The sequence below is a fragment of the Ochotona curzoniae genome, unplaced genomic scaffold, assembly GCF_017591425.1.
Source record: "Ochotona curzoniae isolate NIBS_2020 unplaced genomic scaffold, NIBS_Ocur_1.0 contig_3759, whole genome shotgun sequence".
NCBI classification, from domain to species: domain Eukaryota; kingdom Metazoa; phylum Chordata; class Mammalia; order Lagomorpha; family Ochotonidae; genus Ochotona; species Ochotona curzoniae.
Window position 1 is genome coordinate 1 of NW_024465977.1, and position 21,276 is coordinate 21,276.

The 21,276-nt window shown below is 47.8% G+C and overlaps 1 protein-coding gene across 1 annotated transcript; it reads right to left on the reverse strand.

Moving 5' to 3' along the window:
• Positions 1–13,009: 13,009 nt before the first annotated feature.
• LOC121158248 (intelectin-1a-like) lies at positions 13,010–20,837 on the reverse strand. Its single transcript, XM_040982920.1, has 7 exons — positions 20,780–20,837; positions 19,007–19,105; positions 18,383–18,630; positions 17,920–18,078; positions 17,412–17,532; positions 16,513–16,616; positions 13,010–13,162 (listed from the first exon to the last, which is right to left on the reverse strand). The coding sequence occupies exons 1-7, from the start codon at positions 20,835–20,837 to the stop codon at positions 13,010–13,012; spliced, it is 942 nt and encodes a 313-aa protein (XP_040838854.1).
• Between the last annotated feature and the right edge of the window lie 439 nt (positions 20,838–21,276).

A 21,276-nucleotide genomic window follows, 5' to 3' on the forward strand; every position in this document is an offset into this window, starting at 1 on the left:
TCTGCCATTGGGTGTTATGAACTGGCCAAGCCTGGCTCAACACCAGAACTGACCCACACATTTGTATGCCATGGGTACTATAACCTGGCCTGGTCTGGGCTGCTCCCAGCCTCAGTTTTTGCATTCACCTACAGAGATTGCATTCTGACAGAGGAGTCCCCCAAGCTCCTCTCTTAGATCACCTCCCAGGTAGATCTCACACACAACAGAGGGTTCTTGGCCAAGCCTGTCTTGGCTTACCCCCTGTTGTGGCTGGTACAGCAGCCTTGCCTAAACAGCCAATACTCATTCTGGCTCTTACCTTTGGGTGCTATAGTCTAGCCCTGCCTTGCCCACTCCTAGACTTGACTCTCACGTGGTTCAGCAGATACTGAAACTAAACCCAGCCTGTCCTACATCCACTCTGGCTCTTGCGAACGCCAGGGAGTTTCAAAGTCTAGCCCAGCCTGGCACACCCCAGACCCAGCCCACACCCATGCCAAGACACGCTGCAACCATATCCACCCCAGATCACTGTTCCCATTCCAGCTATTGTGCTCACAAGTGGGAATCACAGTCCAGAGAGGGTGTGCCCTTACGTCCCCGACCAGGCCCACACTCAATCACAGATCTTGCAAATGCTGCTGGTTGCTCCAAACCAGCCTGGCACCCCACTTTTGTTTTTGCCATCAGATGCTACAGGTGGCCCTGGCCCAACCCACTCCCAGCCCAAACTTTCACTGGTAGGTATTGTAGCTTAGCCTTGTCCAGCCTTCCCCCATTCCTGGCTTTCAGGCAAACCAGTAGATGTAATAACCTAGCCAAGCATGACCCACACCCATCCTGGTTCCTGCAAATGCCAATGTGTTACTTTTGGTTGGGCCCCATCCAGTCCACCACCACCAACATTACCTGCCCAAGCCAGCCCACACACCTGCCAACAAGAGGAGCAGCCTTGCCTGGCCTGCCCTGGCCCACACTCAGCCCTAACTCACATGTTCACCAGCAGAAGCTACAATTCACCAGGGGGATTCCCAAAGTTCTCTCAACAGGCTCACTCCCAGACCTAGATCTCATATGTGCAGCAAGTGCTAGACCCCTACCTGGGATAGTCCACTTTCTCCATCTCTACCTTTGAGTGCGCTGGTGGATGATATGGCCCAACTAGCCACACTTACAATTCCTTGGTGCACCTACAAGTGCTGCAACCTGGATCAGCTCAGCCTGATCTCAATCCCAGTATTCATAAGTGTCATTGAATTCCATGGTCATGCCTAGTTTGGCTCATCACCACCCCTAGCTCTCAAGCAAACCAGCAGGTATTGCAGTTCCACAGGGCTGATCCGACATATCCCCCACAGAGTCTGCCTCCAACCTGGTTCTGACATGTGAGGTTAGAGTTACAGCCAAGTGTAGCATTACCCATCCCCTGTTCTGACACTTGCTGGCAGGTACTGTGGTCTATCCCTGCCATGCAGGTCCTCAGCCCTGTTGTGGGCTAGGGAGTTGGTTAGTGCTCATTGAGATGGGCAGGAACAGGAACTGGGTTTGTAGCTTAAAACACCTAGACTAATTGGACTCATCTGTATCCAATTTCCTGGCTAAATTAGGACTTTGGGGGGTGGGGAAAGAGTATATAAGGAGAGGTGATGGAGAAGACCAAGAGGGCCCAGGCCAGGCTGCAGCACCTGCCAGCATATGCAAAGTCCAGGACTGAGAGTAAACCATGCCAAGCATGACAGCTGCTCTCTCTGGCATGCACGAGATCTGGAGCTGACAGTAAGCTTGATAAGGGAACTTGGAAAATTGCCTTACTAGGCCACAGTTCCCACTGTGGAGCATAAGAGCCACAGTTGGGGGCAGGCCAGACCAGACCAGACAGCAACATTTGGCATGTGTGTGGACATATCTAGGGACAGGCCAAGCTGGGGAGGCTGCAGTACCCACTGGCATGCACCAGAGCCAACACAGGATATGAACTGGATTGGATTGGTTTAGGCTATAATATTCTGCTGGCAAGACTGGGGGTGGGCTATGCCAGGCTAGTCAAAGCACTCACCAGGATGCATAAGATCTGAGACTGGGAACAGGCCTGGTAGGAGAACTTTGAGGCCTCCCCCGCTAGGCTGTAGCTCCCACTGCTGATTTCGAGAGCCTGTGCTACAGAAGGACTTGACTGGACAAGGTTGTAGCACCCATTGGCATGCATGTTGCCTGGATATAGGGGCAAGCCAGATTGGGCAAGGTCTCAGCACCTCAGTACCCACTGGCACTCACAAAAGACAGAACTGGTATGGGACATGCCTGACTAGGCTGCGGTACTTGCCAAGTCACAGCTGAGTCATGTCTGCGGTGGGTCAGGCTGGGTTCGGTGGTAACACCACTGAAAAGAACTGAAATGAGTGTGGGCCAGTCCGTCTATGCTGCAGTACCAGCCACTGAGTGCCAGGACTGGGGGCAGGTCATGACCAGAAGGGAAGCAGAACCCGCAGACATATGTGAAATCCAGGACTAGCAGGGGACCCGGTAGAGGGATTTGGGGAACTCTGCTAAGCCACAGCTCCCACTTGTGAGCACAAAAGTCAGGGCTGCTGGCTGGCCAGGTTTCCAAGAATCACCAATTGAGCCCTTCAACATAAAATCAGTGCAATCACACCACTGTAAATGATCGTCTTGATATCAGTCAAAGTTCCAGATATTTCTATAGTATTCAAACACATTTTTTTCAGAGCCCAACCAGCTCATGCACACTTTATTTTTTTAATTGAAGTAATTTTATTTTTGAAAGTTTTACATATTTGATTAGGATGTAAAGGGTCAAGGACTAGAGGAAAGTGGAAGAGAAAATTGTTTTCACATTCTCTACTTTCGTTTCTGTATCTGGGAGAAGGGGAGAGATAAGGAGAGAAGCCACACCCAACCTTCTAACCATCCCAGAGTCCCTGATGTGGAACATGCTCCAAGGGTCCTGCTCAAGTGGTTCTGTCCTCTGTTCTCTGTTATGATACCAGGTGTCCTCTGCAGGCTCCAGTGTGCTGCCATATCCTCCATGTGCATCCAGATATATTATCCACCTCTCCATCTAAGCCAATGAAGAGTTCCAGCTCTGACAGATGCATTCCAGGGTCAAACTGTGGAATCTGCACTTCTCTTCATGGTAGGAGTTCTAAGTCCAGTGTTTCAGTGTGGGGGATCCCCAAAGAAACTTCACGTGAGGTGACTCCAGACCTGATTCTTGTGTATACATGCCAATACAGGGTCTGGCACAGTCCATAGCCCAAATCAGCCTATGTGCACACTGTTAGTTGCAATTGCTGGATCAGTTATCTCCAGCCCTGTCTTCTATGCAAACTAATGGGTGTTGCAGTCCAGTCCAAGCCTGCCCACTGCACACTTGGCCCCACATAAACCAGTGGGAGTTGTAACCTAGTCGAAATGACCCGTAATAACCCCCGCCAGGCCCACCCCTGCCATAGTTCCTGCACTTAACAGTATATACAGCAAATCAGTCCAGTCTGTCCCACTCATATGTGTCAATGTTCATTAAAGCCTAGTTCAACCGGGCCCGGTGCGGTGGCGCAAGTGCTTAAGGTCCTCGCCTTGCACGCCCGGGGTTCCCATATGGGCGCCAGTCCTATCCCGGCAGCCCCGCTTCCCTTCCAGCTCCCTGCCTGTGGCCCAGGAAAGCAGTTGAGGACGGCCCGAGGACTTGGGACCCTGCACCCGCGTGGGAGACCCGGAAGAAGCTCCTGGCTTCGGATCGGCATAGCATTGACCGTTGCGCTCACTTGGGGAGTGAATCATCGGATGGAAGATCTTCCTCTCTGTCTCTCCTCTCTGTATATCCGCCCTTCTAATAAAAAAAATAATAAAAATAAATCTTATTAAAAAAAGCCTAGTTCAACCAAACTAGCCCCACTATCCAACACAAACATGTGCTGGCAGGTCCCATTCTCTATCTAACCATACCTGTCCCAGTCCTGGTTCTCATGCTCACCAGATGGAGTGGTAACCCAAGAAGGAGGTGCCCGCTATTTCCCTAATGAGTTCACTTCTACTCCCAGATCTTGCACTCTCCAGGTGGTACTGCAGTTTAGCTCGACAGAGGTTTCCTCCCCACCCCACCCCCACCACCGTGGTAGCATCTGCTAGCTGATGCTATGGCAAAGCCCAACCAACCCTCACCCACTCCGGCTTATGCATGTAGCAGTAGGTATAGTCTGCCTAGCATGGCTTGTCAACAATCCAGCTTACATGCATGCCAACAGGTGTTGTAGCCCTCCCTGGCCTGTTCTGCTCCCAATCCCAGCTCTCCTGCTCACCAGCAGGAAAAGTGTCCCAGCAGGGGAGCTACTGGGTTAACCTGCTCTTCCCTTGGTCTCACGTGTGCTGGTTGGGTACTTTGGCCCAGTCTGGCATGGCCCACCTCATCTCAGCATTTGCCAATGGGTGCTGCAGCCTAGTCCAGCCCAACTCACCCCTAATTCCAGCTCACATTGGTGGGGACTATAGCCTAGCCAGCCCAGCCAGCCCAGCCAGCCCAGCCAGCCCAGCCAGCCCCCAGTCCCAGTCCTAATGTGGATTGACTGGTATTGCAGACCAACCCAGCATGATCCACACACCATTCTGGCTCTCAGATTTGCAGTGAGTGATATAAACTGGCCCAGTCTGAATTGCCCCAAAAGGTATTCTGTGGGTATTGTAACAGTAATTCTGTGCCAAAGGTAAGCCCATGGGTACCATAACCTGATCTGGTCTGGGCTGCACACAGGAATATGGTTAAGTCCATGCTGTTTTTGGATACCTTATTGTGTGTTTAACTATTGCCCTGGAATCTGGCCCAGATATGTAGCACACCTTTTGGGAAATTGGTTGGTAAGTACTCTAAGATTTAGTGAAGGTAATAGGGGTACGAGAGGAAACTATTATGGTAATACAGTTACTGTGACCTTAAAAGCTAGCCTATCATTGCAATGCTTTGAAATATGGAAAATGTATCTGTTTCAGCTGCTTTTATGATTTTTGGCTAGAGGAATTAAAGAATGCTTTTATTAATGGTATAGGAATACACCTTTAATTATTGTTTGATTGCTTATGGGGTTGTGAAGCCTGTAGTTTTAGAGAGATTTAATGTTTAAAACTTTTACTTTGAATTTTTTGTTTTTCTCAGATGTTTTTCTTGTTATGTGACAGATCAGTTTTAAATATAGAAGTGTTTTTTCTTGTAACATATTTCTCCCATTAAGTGATAGGTAAGTTGTAGAAATAGAAATGTAGTAGGCTGTAGCCCTTGACCCTATGTACCAACTAAGTCAGATTATTTTTTAATTATTTAATTAATTAAAAATAGAAGTAGAAATGTAGTAGGGATGTATTACTGATTAGTAGGTCATCACAGGTGCCTTGGCCTTGGAGTCCTGGCTGTCACCCAATGGCTACTACTGAAGAATAAATAATGGCTTGAATACAGTATTTTGCAGAATTATTTTAATATCACCTGCTTAGTCATGAAGGAAAAATAGAACAATTAAATGTTTTTGCAGTAGTCTGTGATGTGTCTGAGCAAATGAAAAAATAAGACAGTTTTTTTTCAAGATTTATTTATTTATTGGAAAGTCAGATATACAGAGAGGGGGAGAGACAGAGAGGAAGATCTTCCGTCCGATGACTCACTCCTCAAGTGACCGCAACGGCCAATGCTTTGCCTATCTGAAGCCAGGATAGAGGAACTTCTTCCAGGTATCCCACATGGGTTCAGGGTCCCAAAGCTTTAGGCCATCCTCGACTGCTTTCCCAGGCCACAAGCAAGGAGCTGGATGGGAAGTGGAGCTGCCGGGATTAGAACCGGTGCCCATATGGGATCCCGGCACATTCAAGGCGAGAACTTAAGCTGCTAGACCACTTGCTGGGCCCAAGACAGCTTTTTGAGCTGTTGGTAGAGGGCACCCGGTGACTGTGTCTATGTCTCTTTTCCTCACCGAATCCACACATCCTTTTCCAGCACCAAACTCAGCTGGAGCTAGCCTCTGGCATGGAACAAATATTCTAATCTATCAGGAGTAATTGACAAAATAGTGATGATGAGGTTTTAAGAATACAACAATCGGGTCACAATGAGTGAAGGAAGCAGCTCACCCCCAGCCGTATTTTAAAGAGCCAGCACCATCTGTATTGCATGGGCAGCCATTGTGCCCATCAGGAGCCGTACTTTGCCTGCAGGCCACCAGCCAATGAGCTCTGGGCACTTAGGGGTGACAAAATATTTCCTAGGGACATCCATGGATGAGGACACCATATGTGCAAGTTAGGAATGAATCCTGAGGGACACCTAGCCACATGGCCACTGTACTGGCTGGTGAGTGAGGGGACTGGGACCTGGTGGTATGGAGGGGAGAGATTGGAAGATCTGTATGGGCCAGACTGATTCACCAGCCCACATGGGAGTCCTGAGATGAGCTTGTTAGTGCAGAGCATAACTGACCACCACACGCCATACCACACAAAAGCTATGCCTGGAGGCCTGTCCAGCAGAGCTAGATCCCAGTACCTGATTGTCAGAATAGGGAACATGTCACATTAAGCAGGGACATGACACTAACCAGCAAGCGAGAAAATCAGGCCCGAGCGTAGACTCTTTGGGGGATAAGTGGGTCCAACCCTATGGAAATACAAGTCCTGCTGGTTAGCTGAAGAGTTGGGGTGGTGACCGGCTCAACTAGGAGTGAACATGGAACCTGCCAACACTCACAGGAACTGGAGCTAAGAATAGTCTGGGCAGGTCCAAGCTGAAGCACCTGCATGTGCATCCTAAAACAGGGTGTAGGGCAGGCAGGCTCACAATATCCACCAGCTCGTACAAAGGTTAAGATGGAGTGGCAGGCTATGCCAGGCAAGGGCCTAGCAACTGTTGGAGCATGTGAAATCTGGGTCTGGGAATGGGCTGAATGGGGAACCTGGGAGACTGCCCTACTGGACCATAGCTCCAACTGGTGAACATGTGTTCCAAATCTAGGGGCCAGATAAGCCGGGGCAAGGTAGCCCCACTCATTGACAAGTGCGTGAGTTGGTTTTGGTGTGTGAGCAAGCCAGGTTGCAGCACCTGCCAGCAAGAGTTGAGACTAGGGGCTGGCAATATCAGGCCATGTTACAGCATCCAAAGGCAAAGTTTAAGACAGATGGGGGCTATGCCAGGCCAGGTCAGAACAACTACTGGCACGTGTGAAATCTGTGAAGGGGAGCAGGCCTGGCTGGGGAGCAAAGGAGACACCCTAGCCAGGCTGTGATCCCCTTTGGAGAGTACAAGGGCCAGCGTTGGGGGGGGGGGGCTGCAATCTGGCCTGGATATAGCTGTAGAATCCCTCAGAATACATGTGCGCTGGATTTGGGATGTGCCAGACTGGGCTAGAATCCAACACCCACTGGTGCTCTTGAAAACCAGGGTAGGTATAAGATGGGCTAGGCCAGGTCTCTGCCCTGCTGACCCATGTGTGAGCTGTATCTGGGTATGGATCAGGCTTGGCTGGCCAGTAGCACCCAACAGCAAGAACTGGAATGGGTGAGGGCCAGTGAGGAAAGGCCACTGATCCTGCTATGTCCAGAGGTAGACTGAGTAGGGCTGGTCCATAGACCCACTGGTGTGCATGAGATCTGGTATTGGGAGAGATCTGGATTGAGAAGCCTGAGGAACTCCTCTGTCGGGACACACTCCCTGCACATGAGTGCAAAAACCAAGACGGGGAGCAGCCCAGACCAGGCCAAAATACGGTACCCACCAGCATACATTTGATGCAGGTCAGGGGCAGGCCAGGCTCAGTCTGTCCATATCACCAACTGGTGAATCCAAGTGTCAGAATGCAGCATGGATCAGGCCAGATCAGGGCGTAATACCAGCCAGTCCACATGTGGGCCGGGATTGAGGCCTGGCAGGGCTGGGCTAGGCTATAGCCCCTACCAGTGTGAGTTGGAATTGGGCATGGGCCTAGCCTGACCAGGCTACAGCACCCACTGGCAAATGCCAAAGTGAGGGGACTATGCTAGACTGGATTGTGTCACCCGACCAGCACATGTGCAACCCGAGGGGATGGTGGGAATGGCCTCAGTGAGGGTGCTGCGAGGGCACCCCTGTTGGGCCACCACTCCCACTGGTGAGCATGAGAGCTGGGATGGGGGCAGATTAGGCCTGGTGGGGCTACATCCAATGGCCTACATGTGAACTGGATCAGGGAAAAACCAGGCTAGGTTGACTGTACCTTCAGGTACATGCATAAGCAGTGTCGGTGTGGATTGATTGGGCTTTGCCACAGCATCAGCTGGCAGATGCTGCCACAGGAGCCAAATTCTGTCAGGTACAGGCATGGCTTAGACAGATGGTGGCACCTGCTGACACCAGTGTGGACTGGATAGTGGGGTTGATTGTGATGAACTTGACTTCAATGCCCATCAACATGTACAAGAGCTAAATGGGATGTGGGACAGAGGGGACCAGTCTGCTGTACGTACTGGCAAACGTGGGAACCAGGGTCTGGAAGGGGGTTTTGTGTGTCTCTCCAACTAGACTACAGCCTCCATTGGTTTCATGAAGGCCAAGTATGTGATAGGCAGGATTGGGCTGGGTTCCAACATTCATTGAGTTGCGTAAAACACGGGTTGGAGACAGAACTGACCCAGCAGGTGCAACTACCAGTGTGTGCGGATGCTGATTGGGTGACAGACTGTGCTGGACCTTGTATTGATAAACACACACAAGAATCAGGTCTGGGATGTCCTCAGATGAGGCTTCTTTGGCGATTCCCTACCACCTGAATTGCTGGACTCAGAACCCTAACCACGGAGAGAAGTGCAGGTTCCATTAGCCGACTGTGGGAGTGGATGTGTCAAAGCTGGGCCTCCTCAGTGGCTCAGATGGAGGAGAGGAAAGCATATCCAAATGTACATGAAGGATGTGGCAGTACATGGAGCCTCCAGAGGACACCTGCTACCATGGCAGAAGATGGAGGACAGAACAAATTGATCAACTACCCCAGCCAATCGTTGGCAGTGAAGATAGGGCAGACAGAGACACTAGGTGGACTATAGCAGTCCGTGGATTCAGGAGAGATTGCATCAGGACTGGAGGGGCGGAATCGCCAACAATTCAGGACTGCTGAACTATAAAAACCTCTTGAAAAATTCATGGTGTTGTAAATTTCTGTTTTTCTTCCTGTTGCTGATTTTTATTGTCACATTTCATTTAAGAGCGATGTGAGGTGAATGTGTGATGGAGACTACAATATCCAGATGTGAGGATGCAGTGCAGTGTGCATCTTTACTTCCAGATCAAAGATGGAAAACTAATGAACCTATTAGCTGTATCTTGACAATAGAATGCTAGACTCTCTGACACTATCCATGCCTGCAAGATGAACATATGACTGCTTACGAAGAGCTATACTACAGTAATGATTTAGGAGTATTTGGTGGATGGAAGGGGAAATCCCAGGGTCTATGGGACTGTGTCATAGAATAATGATAATAATTTTAAAAAGAAGTTAAAATAAAAATATTTTTTAAATAATGCGAAATTTACACCTTGAACAGTGTGACATACCTGATTTCTTCTCAGAGTCAATACTGCTATGGTCAATAACACTTTGGGATGGATGAGTCACTCATTGTTGGCTCTCCTGTGGAGAAACCAGGTAAGATGGGATTCCAGATAAGCCAGTTACATCCACCCTAGGAGACTCTTCCAACATTCTAAGGAATGACTAGGTTTGTCCTGTGCTTCCTGTTTTTGTTATAATTTAACATGTATTCATATCGGCCTTAAGTTATTCATGTTATGCATATATTAGCTAATAAGAATGCATCATGGAGAATTAGCAAGAAGTTTTTTCCCTTCCCTAAATCAAATTCAAAGTTTTCTAGACTGCTGTCATATTTTTTTAATTATTTTTTTTATTTTAATAATCCTAATTGATTAGCGTACAAAGGGTCAAGGGCTACAGGGTGAAAGTGGGTAATATCATCATTTCCACACTAATAAAATAATTTTTCCCTGTATCTGGGGTTAGGGGAGTAACAAAGGGAAAAGTCCCACCCAACCTCCCACCCATCCCAGATCCCCAACAAAAGGCCTGCTCCAAGGGTCCTGCTCAAACAGTCCGGATAGTTCATCATTTCTGGATTGCTGCCAGTCTCACAGTCCCAACCACAATGAAACCTATTCAGAGTCCACTGGCTGACAGCCTCTTGATGGTTGGGGTTCCAAGATCAGCAGTTCAGTTGGAAGGATATCCAAAGAAACTTCATCTGAGATGATCCTAGATCTGATTCTCGTGTCAGTTTGCTAGTACAGACTCCAACACCATCCGTCACACCAATCAGCTTATGCACATGCTGGTCTTTGCATCTGCTGGGTCCGTTCTGTTTCCAGCCCCGTCATCCTCGTGAACCAACAGGTGTTGTAGTCCAGCTCGATCCTACCCACTTCATACTCGGTCCTCATGCAAACCAGTTGGAGCTGCAGCCTAGTTGGGGTGACTCCCCAAAACCCCTACCAGTTCTGCCCCCTGCCCTGGTTCCCATGCTTGCCAGTATGTACCGCAGGCTTGTCCAGTCTGTCCCACATCCCATTTAGCTCTCGCACACATCAATGGACATTGAAGCCTAGTTCAACCCAACCAACCTACTATCCAGCCCATACACCTTCTGGCAGGTGCCTTTCTGTCTAGCCACCCCTGCCCCTATCCTGGTTTTCGTGCTGTCCAGTGAGGGTGGTAACTCCGAGGGAGGTGCCCACTATTTCCCTACTAGGCCATACCCACTCCCAGATTATGCAGTCTCCAGGTGGTTCTGGCATTTGACTTGACAGAATTAGCTTCCAGTGCCAGCTTCTACCAGCTAATGCTGTGGCTAAGCCCAAACACTCTAACTTTTGCTTGCAACAGTCAGAACAGTCAGCTCACCATGAGGCCCACAGGTGGTATAGCCTTGCCTAGTCTGAACTGCCCCCATCCCAACTCACACTTTCCAATGGAAGTAGTTGTCCAGCAAGGGAGTCCACGTTCCCCTGTTGGCTTTGCCTCCTCCCCCTGATTATTGCGTGTGCTGTTTGGGCGCTGCAATCACATCTGGTATGGCTCATCTCACCTTGGCATTACTAGTTGGGTACTGGTATGTGTTGCAACCAAACCTGGCTCAACCCACACTCTGTTCTGGTGCTCAGATTCACCAGTAGGTAATGTGAACAGGTTCAGCCTGGTCTGCCTCCAACCTATGCCATTTGTATGCCCATGGGATAATTTCCATTGCCTGTTCTGGGTTGTTCCCTATTGTGCTTCTTGCGCTTACCTGCAGGGGACTGTGTCCTGCCAGAGAAGTTACCCAGGCTCCTCCAACAGAACCTCTCCCAATGCCAGTTTTCGTGCATACCAGTGGGTCCATGAGCCAGCCCTACTCAGTTCACCTCCTGTCCTAGTAGGAACAGTGGCTTTTCCTGACTAGCCTTCAACCCAATCTGGTTCTCACTGTTGGATGTTTCAATCCAGCCACAGCTCTTCCATACCCCCACACAGCTTACACATGGTTCAGTAAGGGCTGAGACCCAGCCTAGTCTGTCACACATGTCTCCCCAGTCCTCCAGAGCATCAGATGGTGTTGGAATCTGGCCTGGCTTGGTGCTTCCAGTCCCAGTCCACAGTTGTGCCAAGTGAGATTAGAATCGTATCCTGATTAGAATAGTCTCAGTTCCAGCCCATGCGCTCCTTGGTGAGAAACTCAACCCAGCTAGGGTGTCCCCTTAGTTCCCCAACCTGGCCTATTCCCAGCCATAGATCATGCGCAGGCCAGTGGTTGTTCTGTCTCCACTTGGCAGAGCCCCTCACTTGTCCTGGCCCCTTGGATGCTGTGGCTTAGTGCCTCTGCCTCACGCAGATCAGTATGTGCAAGGACCTACATGGCATGAGCTGTGTTCCAACCTGATTTCTGTTGTTTCTTGTGAGTTAAGGTTTGTTCAGCCTTGCCAATTCTGCCCCCTTCCAGTGGCAGCCCAGCCCACCCCACATCTTGTTTAAGGATGCACATTTGGGTGCTGCTGCCTTGACCTACCCTGACTGTTGTGGGTTCCTTTACCCATGAGATATGGCAGGTGGCATGGCCACACTTAGCTTAAACCATTGCAACCCCAGCTTACGAGCTAACCAGGGTGACTTGTATTCCAAAGGGTTGGGCCCACACAACCCCACAGAGTCTACCCCCAGCCCAAGTTCTCTCGTGTGCTGGATAGTGTCTTGATCCTTCAAATGTGACCATTCCACAACTCCACCACTCAGTCTGGTAATGGTACCCAACACTGCCAAAGAGGCCCCCCATCCATAGCTTTGGTGTGGGCTAGTGTGTGGTGATCAGTGATGTTCTCTGCTAATAGCCCATCTCTGCATTCCTAATTGAGCTGTTGCATCTGTCTAACTCAAATTATCTTCTGGACACTTCCCTCCAAACCGCCAGGTCTTGGTCCCCATGCATGCCTGAATCTTTCCTGACCCTGTCACTGAGAATCACCCAAAATTCACTTCTCACCTACACTCAAACTGGCCTTAGTCATGAGTGTCCCCAGACAGCAACTACATATATTAAAAACCCCAGAGTTCGCCCTGCCGGGCGGCCAGCAGCCAAAGCCTGACACCACTTGGTGCACTGGCCGCCCTGGCGGAGGCCGAGGACTCGTTCACTGCCTTGCGGCAGTGTCTTTGGCATGAGTCCCCAGCATTGGGTCCGACCTGGCAGGGGCACCCCCTACAGCCGCCACACTGCTACTGCTGTCATATTTGGGACAGGAAATTTCAAACCCAGAATGTGTGTGGTGGAGCTCACGGAACAACACATATTCTTTAATGTGTCTGTCAAATTGGCAGCCGACATATAAAAAAGATCTCAAACCAGACAAGACATACATTGAAGCATTTTATTGATCTCTCCTTATTACCAATCAAGATCCTCTATCTCTGACACTGATTTAACCACAGAATCCTGGTCTCACACTGCAGAGCTCTCATCTGTAGAATAGGAGCACAGCTGCCTCGGTGATCGCCCGACTGTTGCTGGAACCCCGATGGGTTCCATATCCATCCCAGTCAAAGGAGGAGAAATCCCCACACTGCACTGGATTGCGCTCTGGGAAGTATCCTCCTCCACCAATGCAGTGCTGGGAACACAAAGAAGGAACACAGGGAGGGATTTGATTGGCTGTGGACACCAGCAGGCTCTTAATGGTCAAGTCCCCTGGAATCTTTGTTCTGAATCTACTTCTCTTTATTCACTCCATCACATACAATTGGTAAGAACTCAAGATCTGTTTCTTACTTCTTTTGAACTTTTTAAAACACAAAATAAAAATGTTGTTTATTTACTTGAAAGATAGCATGACAAAGATAGAATCAGAGAGAGACAGAGATCTTCTGGCTGCTGATTCACATCCCAAATGACTGCAAGAACCCAAGACTGGACCAATCTGAAGTCAGGAGCCAGGAACTTCACATTTGTTTACCGCATGCTGGCAGGGACTAAAGTACCTGAGCTTCTTGGTAATATCAGCAGGAAGCTAAATTGGAAGCAAAGCAACCAGGATTCCAACAAGGCACTCGAATGTAGGATGCAGCTGTCACAAGCAGTAGATTGACACACTGTGCCACAGGCTGGACCCTCATCCTATCCTTCAGAGTATGGATTCTTAGACTCAGCAATGGGCTTTTGCTCTCTGCACATGCCCTAAACACACAATGCTCAGTCTATACCTCAATTTCTCTGTTGTGGGGACACATCTTGTACAATCTAAAGTGTTACCCACACAATGCTGAGTCACAAATCTCTCTTTACTGCCCAAGTAGTTATTATGCTTGAGGATTCCATAAGCAATCAACACTGAGATGTGTCTACATAGACATCTCAAATGTTTCTCGACTTAAAAGAAAAAAGAATCACTACTTTCCCTGATTTATCTACATTCCAACTTCATTGAAAATACTGTTACCAAAACAAACCTCAAAATGTTTTTCATGCTCTACATATCTAATTCCCAGAAATCGCCTGGATATCAAAAAGTTAAATTCATCATGTGTGTATCTCTGGAACCCATTCATGTTCACTCAAGAACACCATGGACAGATGCTTCCTCTTATAAATAGGATTTACACCTAATTCAAGTTCTCTAGCCCCTAATGTCACCTGATTTGAATATGTATCTTCCACACACATTATCTTAGCAAAACCCAAACAGACCAGCTTAGATTTTCTTGTTACTCACAATACCCTTGACATAAGACACAAGCCCCTCCATGCCCTGATTCCTGTATGTTTTTTATGTCATCAGCTCCCTGATCTGCCCATTATCAAACATTTATAAACATCTTGCTGCCCACTGAACACGCCTGGTTGCATCATACAGCCAGGACTATGAACATGTTAGTCATCTACTAATAAATGTACTTCTCCGCCCCTTGCACTTGTTGAACTCTAGACATGTTTTGAACCTCACACAAATTCCACCTTCCTTAAGTAATCAATGCTTGTCATCATTGCAGGCAGGAGCTCCTGTGTGTGCCAGAGCCCCTTGTCTGTACTTCTGCTACACTGCACGACACTGTGATTTAGCATTTATCTCTGTGCCCTACTCAACCTGAACTCCTCAAGATGACTAGGTCAACTCTGCATCTCAACTATCCAGCACCTTCTAGGTGTTCTAGGCATGCATTTCTCAGGATCAGTGCAGTTAACAAACTAAGCAAACATGCATTCACTAACCATCTAAGCAGCTAGGGAAGCCAACATAAGAAATGTTTGTTATAAAAAAATGAAGACAACTATTCCAACCCACTACCAGTGCCCACCCAGTTTCATCCTCTGCATCATCATTTGGAGGATCTTCTGTGAGAACACAGGACCCATTGTGGCTGGAAAATGGACACAATGATAGCTGAGAGAGGACATGGAGATGGCTCTCTCTCCTCCTTAATTGGAAAAAAACCACAAAAATATAGTGTCTAGGAGTCAATATTCTAAATCATTAATATCTTCATGACCTGAATATAGATAAATACATCTCGAAGGAAACAAAAAATGCACAAAAGATGAAAACGCTGATTAACTGAACTCCATTGAAATAAATTATGTTCAGGGCCAGCACAGTGGTGCACCAAGCTAATCCTCTGCCCTGTGGTGCCAGCATCCCATATGGGTGTGATCCATGTCTCTGCTGCTCCATTTTTGATTCAGCCTTCCTGAGATCTGGGAAAGCAACAAAGGATGACCCAAGTCCTTCAGACCCTCCACACACATGGGAGACCCAGAAAAAGATCCTGGCCCCCAGCTTCAGATCAGCTTAGCTCTAACCATTGCAACCATTTGAGAAATGAACCACAGCATGGAAGACTTCTCTCTCCATCTGTTCTTCTCTCTTATTAAAAAAAATGCGCTTGAAATGAAAATAAAGAAATCATTAAGCATCAAAGTTTGTACATATGACACTATCAAGGGAAAAATGGGAATGAGAGCAAAAGCAGAGACACAGGGACACACACTAACACAACTACACCTCAGACACATTCACACACATTCATTAAAAAAAAAAAGCCTGACTCAAAGACAGACAAATTTGGAGAAATACATGTAGGTACACACATTAATAAATACATTTCTGTTGGTGCAATGGCTCAACTGGCTAATTCCCCACTTCCGAGTGCCAGTATCCGGTATGGGCATTGACATGAGTCCCAACTGCATCACTTCCCATCCAACTCCGTGCTGGCAGCCTGGAAAATCAGCAGAGAAGGGTCCAGTGCCTTGGGACCCAGGACCCACAGAGGAGACCCAGAAGAGGATCCTGGCCTCGGATCGATCAGCTCAGGCCATTGTAACCATTTGGAGAGTGAAGCAGCACATAGAAGATCTTTCTCTATGTGTCTCCTCTCTGTAAATCTACATGTCCAATAAAAATAAAAAGATCTTTTTATTAAGATTGTTTTTATTGGAAAAGTAGATTTACCAAGAGATGGAGATTCAGAAAAATATTCAGTTGGCTGATTCATTCCCCAAGTGGCCAAAATGGCCAGACTTAAGACAGTCCAAAACCAGGTGCCAGGAATTTCCTCCAGGTCTCCCATGTGGGTTCAGGGTCCCAATGCTTTGGCCGCCCTCTACTGCTTTCCCAGGCCACAAGCAGGGAGCTGGATGGGAAATGATATAGCCAGGACACTAACAGGTACCCAGATGGGATCCCAGCAGAGGCAAGTCGAAGGCTTAAGCCACTAGACTATAGCACCAAGCTCAGAAAAAGTAAATCCTAAAAAAGATAAAGTAAATAGGCTTATACAGACATAGACACAGACAGGTACAAGCACTGCTATAGGGTAAAATAGATACAAACACAAAACACACAGATACACACACGCACAGACAGACCTACGTATAAAACAGAAATATAAGCACACACGCACACACAGAAACAAAATCACCTCCTGCACACACAAGCACAGGACAGTGATCTCCCAAAACACTCACATGCTCAGTGTTGCAGCCAGTGACTTTCATCCCAGCACATAGTGCATTCACTGCTCTCTCATTGTTAAACACCCTGAACTGGACAAATCCAGGAGCAAATTCCTCTGCAATAAATAAGACAAAAGAAACAGTTTTGCTCAAAGAGATGACTAGAAACAGCTTCTGTTTCACCTATCCAGATTCCTAGAGATTCCCTAAGCCCAGAACAGAGGCTGCAGCAAACTTCCATGTGTAGCAGAGCCCAGTACTTCTGTCTGTTCCCAGTGGTTCATGCATGCCTACCATGAACTTGTCCCTATGGGGAATGGCTCTCCATCTGGGAGCACAGAACTAATACTGGGGATTACAAAAGGATACTCCTTTGCCTAGGATCTAGGGTAGAAATGAAAAAGATCACGTAATACAACAAAAGGTCCAGCAGGGATGAGCAACGAGCAGGAGTGGCCACCTGCTGCTCACCTCACTCGTCTCCAATTGGCAGGTGTGGATTATGTCCACCACACCTGCCCTCATTCACACAGAAAGACTTCACATATGCTAGTTAATTGTATTAAAAATGCTTGTCTTATGATCGCTGATAACTCTTCTCACGACAGAAACTAAATTCTCTCACAACATTGTCAGTTTTTATATCCTAGCAACATTACTCTATACCTTTTATTAACTCTTACAAGAGGCAAACTAGCTTACTGAATTTTTCAAAACTTGGATTCAAGTATTCCAAAAAGGCAATAACTGGAAATCTAACTTTACATTCTAATTAAGCTAATGATGCAAGACCATGTAAAGAACCCAAGAAGAGTGTGTTACTACTGTAACTGCCCAACAAATACAAGCAATAATTAAGTGTTGTCAAAATTTCTTCATGAAAGAAAGTCAGGATTTATAATGAGACTCACTCTGGCCAATGGGTGAATAATAAGAGGCAGTTTTTCGGGCATCACCAAAGTCATACACCACAGGTGACACTGGGCCGTTGTCAGTCCAACACTTCCCTCTTCCATATTTCACTGGATATCTCTGCAGAGGCAAAAGAGAGGTTATGTGAGGAGAGTAGAGCCGATGTCAAACTATGGAGAGGGAGGAATTTCTTCAAGCTAACTCATTATCCACAAACCAATCTCAGTAATAGTCAATCCTTTCTCCCCAGAGCTGTGTCTCCACAATGACCCAAACTCCATGTCCCTCTTTCTTTCACACTCTCCATCTCCCTGGCCCTCTGACATTGTCTGAATCAGCTTTTCAGTGAGGAAAAGGACATGGGTTCACAGGAATCCTGAAGTAGGAGAATCAGCCAAACAGAGGCAGTAAGAGATCATCAGCCACCCACATTTCAGACCTGCTCCCTCCAAACACATGGCTCTCTGTTTATCAAAGAATGTGCCCAAACCCAACAGCCCAGCGTACCTTGTAGAGGCCGAACAGATTGTGTCCCAGATTCTGGAGGAAACCAGTGTTGGTGCGGTACCTCAGCAGGGAGCGTGTCCTCCACTGCTTTAGGGGCGTCTTGTTGGGCACGTGCCAGATTTCCAGGTCCTGGGCTTGGATGTCGTAGTAGCCGGGGTTCTGTAGAGTAACAGACACTAAGCCTGACCAGACCACAAAGTTCCACTGAGCCACTGCAGACCTGACTGAGGTCACAGCACTGGCTCAGCCAGGCAAGTGACAGCAGCCTCAGACACCCCACTTCCAGCACACAAAGATTCCTCATATATCCCTCCCTTCCTCATGGCCTTGTTGGGGAGAAGTTGTGCTTCAAGACATGTAAGTACTTCGCAAGCTTTCAGGCTCATCCTAAGCTTACTTGTGGTGTCATCAACTCAACTCCTCATTCTCACACAAGAGACAGAAAAGAGGGCATTGTACCAACCTTGTAGTCATCACTTGTTGCTGCCTCTGCAGACCCAAAGGTGTTGTAATTCGCCCAGTTGCCGTCCCCCTCTGGGTAGTCTGCCCTGTTGCCCTGCTGACTGGACCACCGATCACCCTGCGTGCACTTCCCACCCATGTTGTTCTCATGCACACTGGCCACCAGGGTCCAGCCACCACCCCCAGAGGTCATGTCACAGAAGGTCTGGTAGATGACTCCATTCTCAGTGCAGAGGAAATACAGGCCATCTGTAGAGAGAATCAACCAGAGCCTCGCAGAGTCACAAACTGAGAGCAGGCAGAACATGCAGGAAGTGCTTTTGGGCACTACATTTAGCTATCCACTCTGGGAAATGACAATGTCCTGGAGATGCAGCCTTCTGAAGGCATTAAAGACATTGACTTGCAATCAAACCTGTCAACTGCAAAATGTTTTCCTACATTTATTTGCATACATATTTTATCTTTTATTAAAAATCAAAAATGCTGGTTGAATATACTTAAATTTAATGAGTATTTATATGTATAATACTGAAAGGTCTTTACAAGAAATTTTTTTTAAAAAGGGTACATTCTGCGAAGCCTAAGCACTTGACTAGTTCTGGCTGGCTGGCTCATCACTCACCACGGGATGCAGGGCAATTCTGTTTGATTTCCTTGCAGCTTCTGGGCAGAGTTGGAGAATAAGAACAGGTGTGTCTCATGGGATCTGTATAGTTAACAGCTGCAGAACAAGCAGAGTTTGGTTATTTCTGCATTTTGACATAAACCCTCATGCCCCATTGTCCTGAATCCCACACCCGTTCCACTCCCACAGCAGAGCCCATTCTGTGCCTGCAGTCTACAGCTCTGAGAGACCCAGATCAGATCCATTCAGCAAATCTCCCCCCATCTCGCCCAGCAGGCTTTATGCACATCCCCTCCATGCCACCACCAACTGCGATACTCCCTGCCCTAGACATTGGCCATTCCGACACATTCAGCATCCCCAAAGAATTGCCTCTAAGGGGATTACAGAACAGTCAATAGAACTCTATTGAGAAGAACAGATGATAAGAGCTAATCATGTTGGCCCTTGCAAGACAAAGTATGTGACATGGGAAAGAACAGGCCATAATGGAGAAAGGGGTAGTAGGGATGAGATCTCAGAGTCAAAACAGAACATCTTGTCCAGGAAACAACTAACCGTGTCCTGAGAAAATGCACAACATATATCTGTAGGAAGAAAGAGAAGAAAACTGCACATGGAATTGGAGGGCATCATGTCCAAACGAGGAAAAATAAGCTAAATTATAATCTAGCTTATAGCAGAAAAAAAAGTAGCCTACTGAAGCTGACCCTGGGTGAGGAGGTAGGGAGTAAGGAGACAACAGCTAGGAGTCCAGCAGAGGCAGAGAAGGAAGAGCCTGGTCTGTGAATCCCACTCTGCAAACTGCTATGAACGTCCAGAGGAATGAGAACACCCCCATACTGCAAGGCAGCTGAGTTCACCCGGATGGAACACAGCCCTCACCCTTGAGTGTCTGCGGAAGTGAACTTCACATACCAAAGCCTCAGTTTCCTCATTATTCAAAGCTAAGAAAGAGTGTTTTGTGAAGTTCAGGTGAAAAAATATCTTTTTTAAATTGTCTTCTTTAAAAATAAATAAATAAATTGGCCCAGAGTGATAGCCTAGTTGATAAATACATGCCTTACCAAGATACTATATGTATTTCTGCCCCTGCAGCTCCACTACCCATCCCGCTTCCTACTTGTAGCCTGAGAAGCAGTAGAGGACAGCTCAAGGCCTTAGGACCCTAAACCTACATTTGAGATCCTAAGGAGGCTCCTGGCTTTGGATCAGCTCAGCTTAGCTCAGGTTCAGCTACAACCATTGCAGACACTTGGAGAATGAACCAGCAGATGCAAGATCTTCCTCGCTGTCTCTCCTTCTCTCTGTAAAATCTGCCTTCCCAATAAAAATAAATTAATCTTTTCAAATATAAATAAGTAAATAACAAGAAAGAAAAACCATTTTAAGTATCATCATTCCAGTTATGGGAAAGAAACACATGAAGACACATTCCTCAGCTAAATGTTACCATGCCAATCCCAAGGAAATTGAAGATCAAGACCACTGACCTGGGGAAGAGCAAGGAGACTTTTTTCTCATTGATGCCCACACAGGATCATGCAGAGGCTCAAAACATAGATAGTGCCCTCAGCTGCACCAGTGCTATGAGCCAGTCCCACAGACAGTCAGAAATCAACATGAAGCCTACATGCACACCAGCCTCTCTGCATCCCTAAGCACTCCCTGTGCCCCGGGAAAGATGGATCCAGGAAGCACCAGGACTAGCTCTGCCCTGCAGGACCAGAGCTGATCTGGGATGCTTCTCCACACAGGAGGGCAACTCACCTGCACTGTGCCAGCTGCTGGCCACAACCAGGAGCAGCAGGAAGCCTAATTGGGTCATGGCAACCTAAAGAGAAGGAAGATGAAGGACACTGGGTAGATATTTGGTTTGTTTACCTCTTTGGTCCCAGGCTGTGCACTCCTGCAAAGACTCCAGACCCTCTTGCTTTGGGTGAGTGCCACACATCCCTGGGACCAACGCCATGGCTGCACCCCTGAACTGTAACAGGGAGTCCCCAACTCACAGACTGAGTTCCCACAGCACTTGGTCCAGCACTGGTCACAGCCTCCTTGTCACCTGCACAGCCTCCTTGCTTCAATTCCCGCACAGGAGCTGAATGGAGATGGGAGCTCTCTCTGCAGAGGCTTCTGATGTGAGATGAGAAGCTGAGCCCTTTATGGAGAAAGCCCAGTGGGGTCCAACCCAAGTGTCCACCACACCCTCCCTGGGCATGATGCCCATGGAGGGACAGCCCTTGTTAACTCAAGGAAGGTCATTT

What these genes read in the sequence shown, in the direction of transcription:
- LOC121158248 (XM_040982920.1), bottom strand. Translation starts at nt 20,837, where the DNA reads ATGACCCAATTAGGCTTCCTGCTGCTCCTGGTTGTGGCCAGCAGCTGG. An exon ending in CAGCAGCTGGCACAGTGCAG is followed by an intron (nt 19,106 to 20,779) that starts GTGAGTTGCCCT and finishes CTTGTTCTGCAG; the next exon opens with CTGTTAACTATACAGATCCC. An exon ending in CAACAAGTGATGACTACAAG is followed by an intron (nt 18,079 to 18,382) that starts GTTGGTACAATG and finishes GTTACTCTACAG; the next exon opens with AACCCCGGCTACTACGACAT.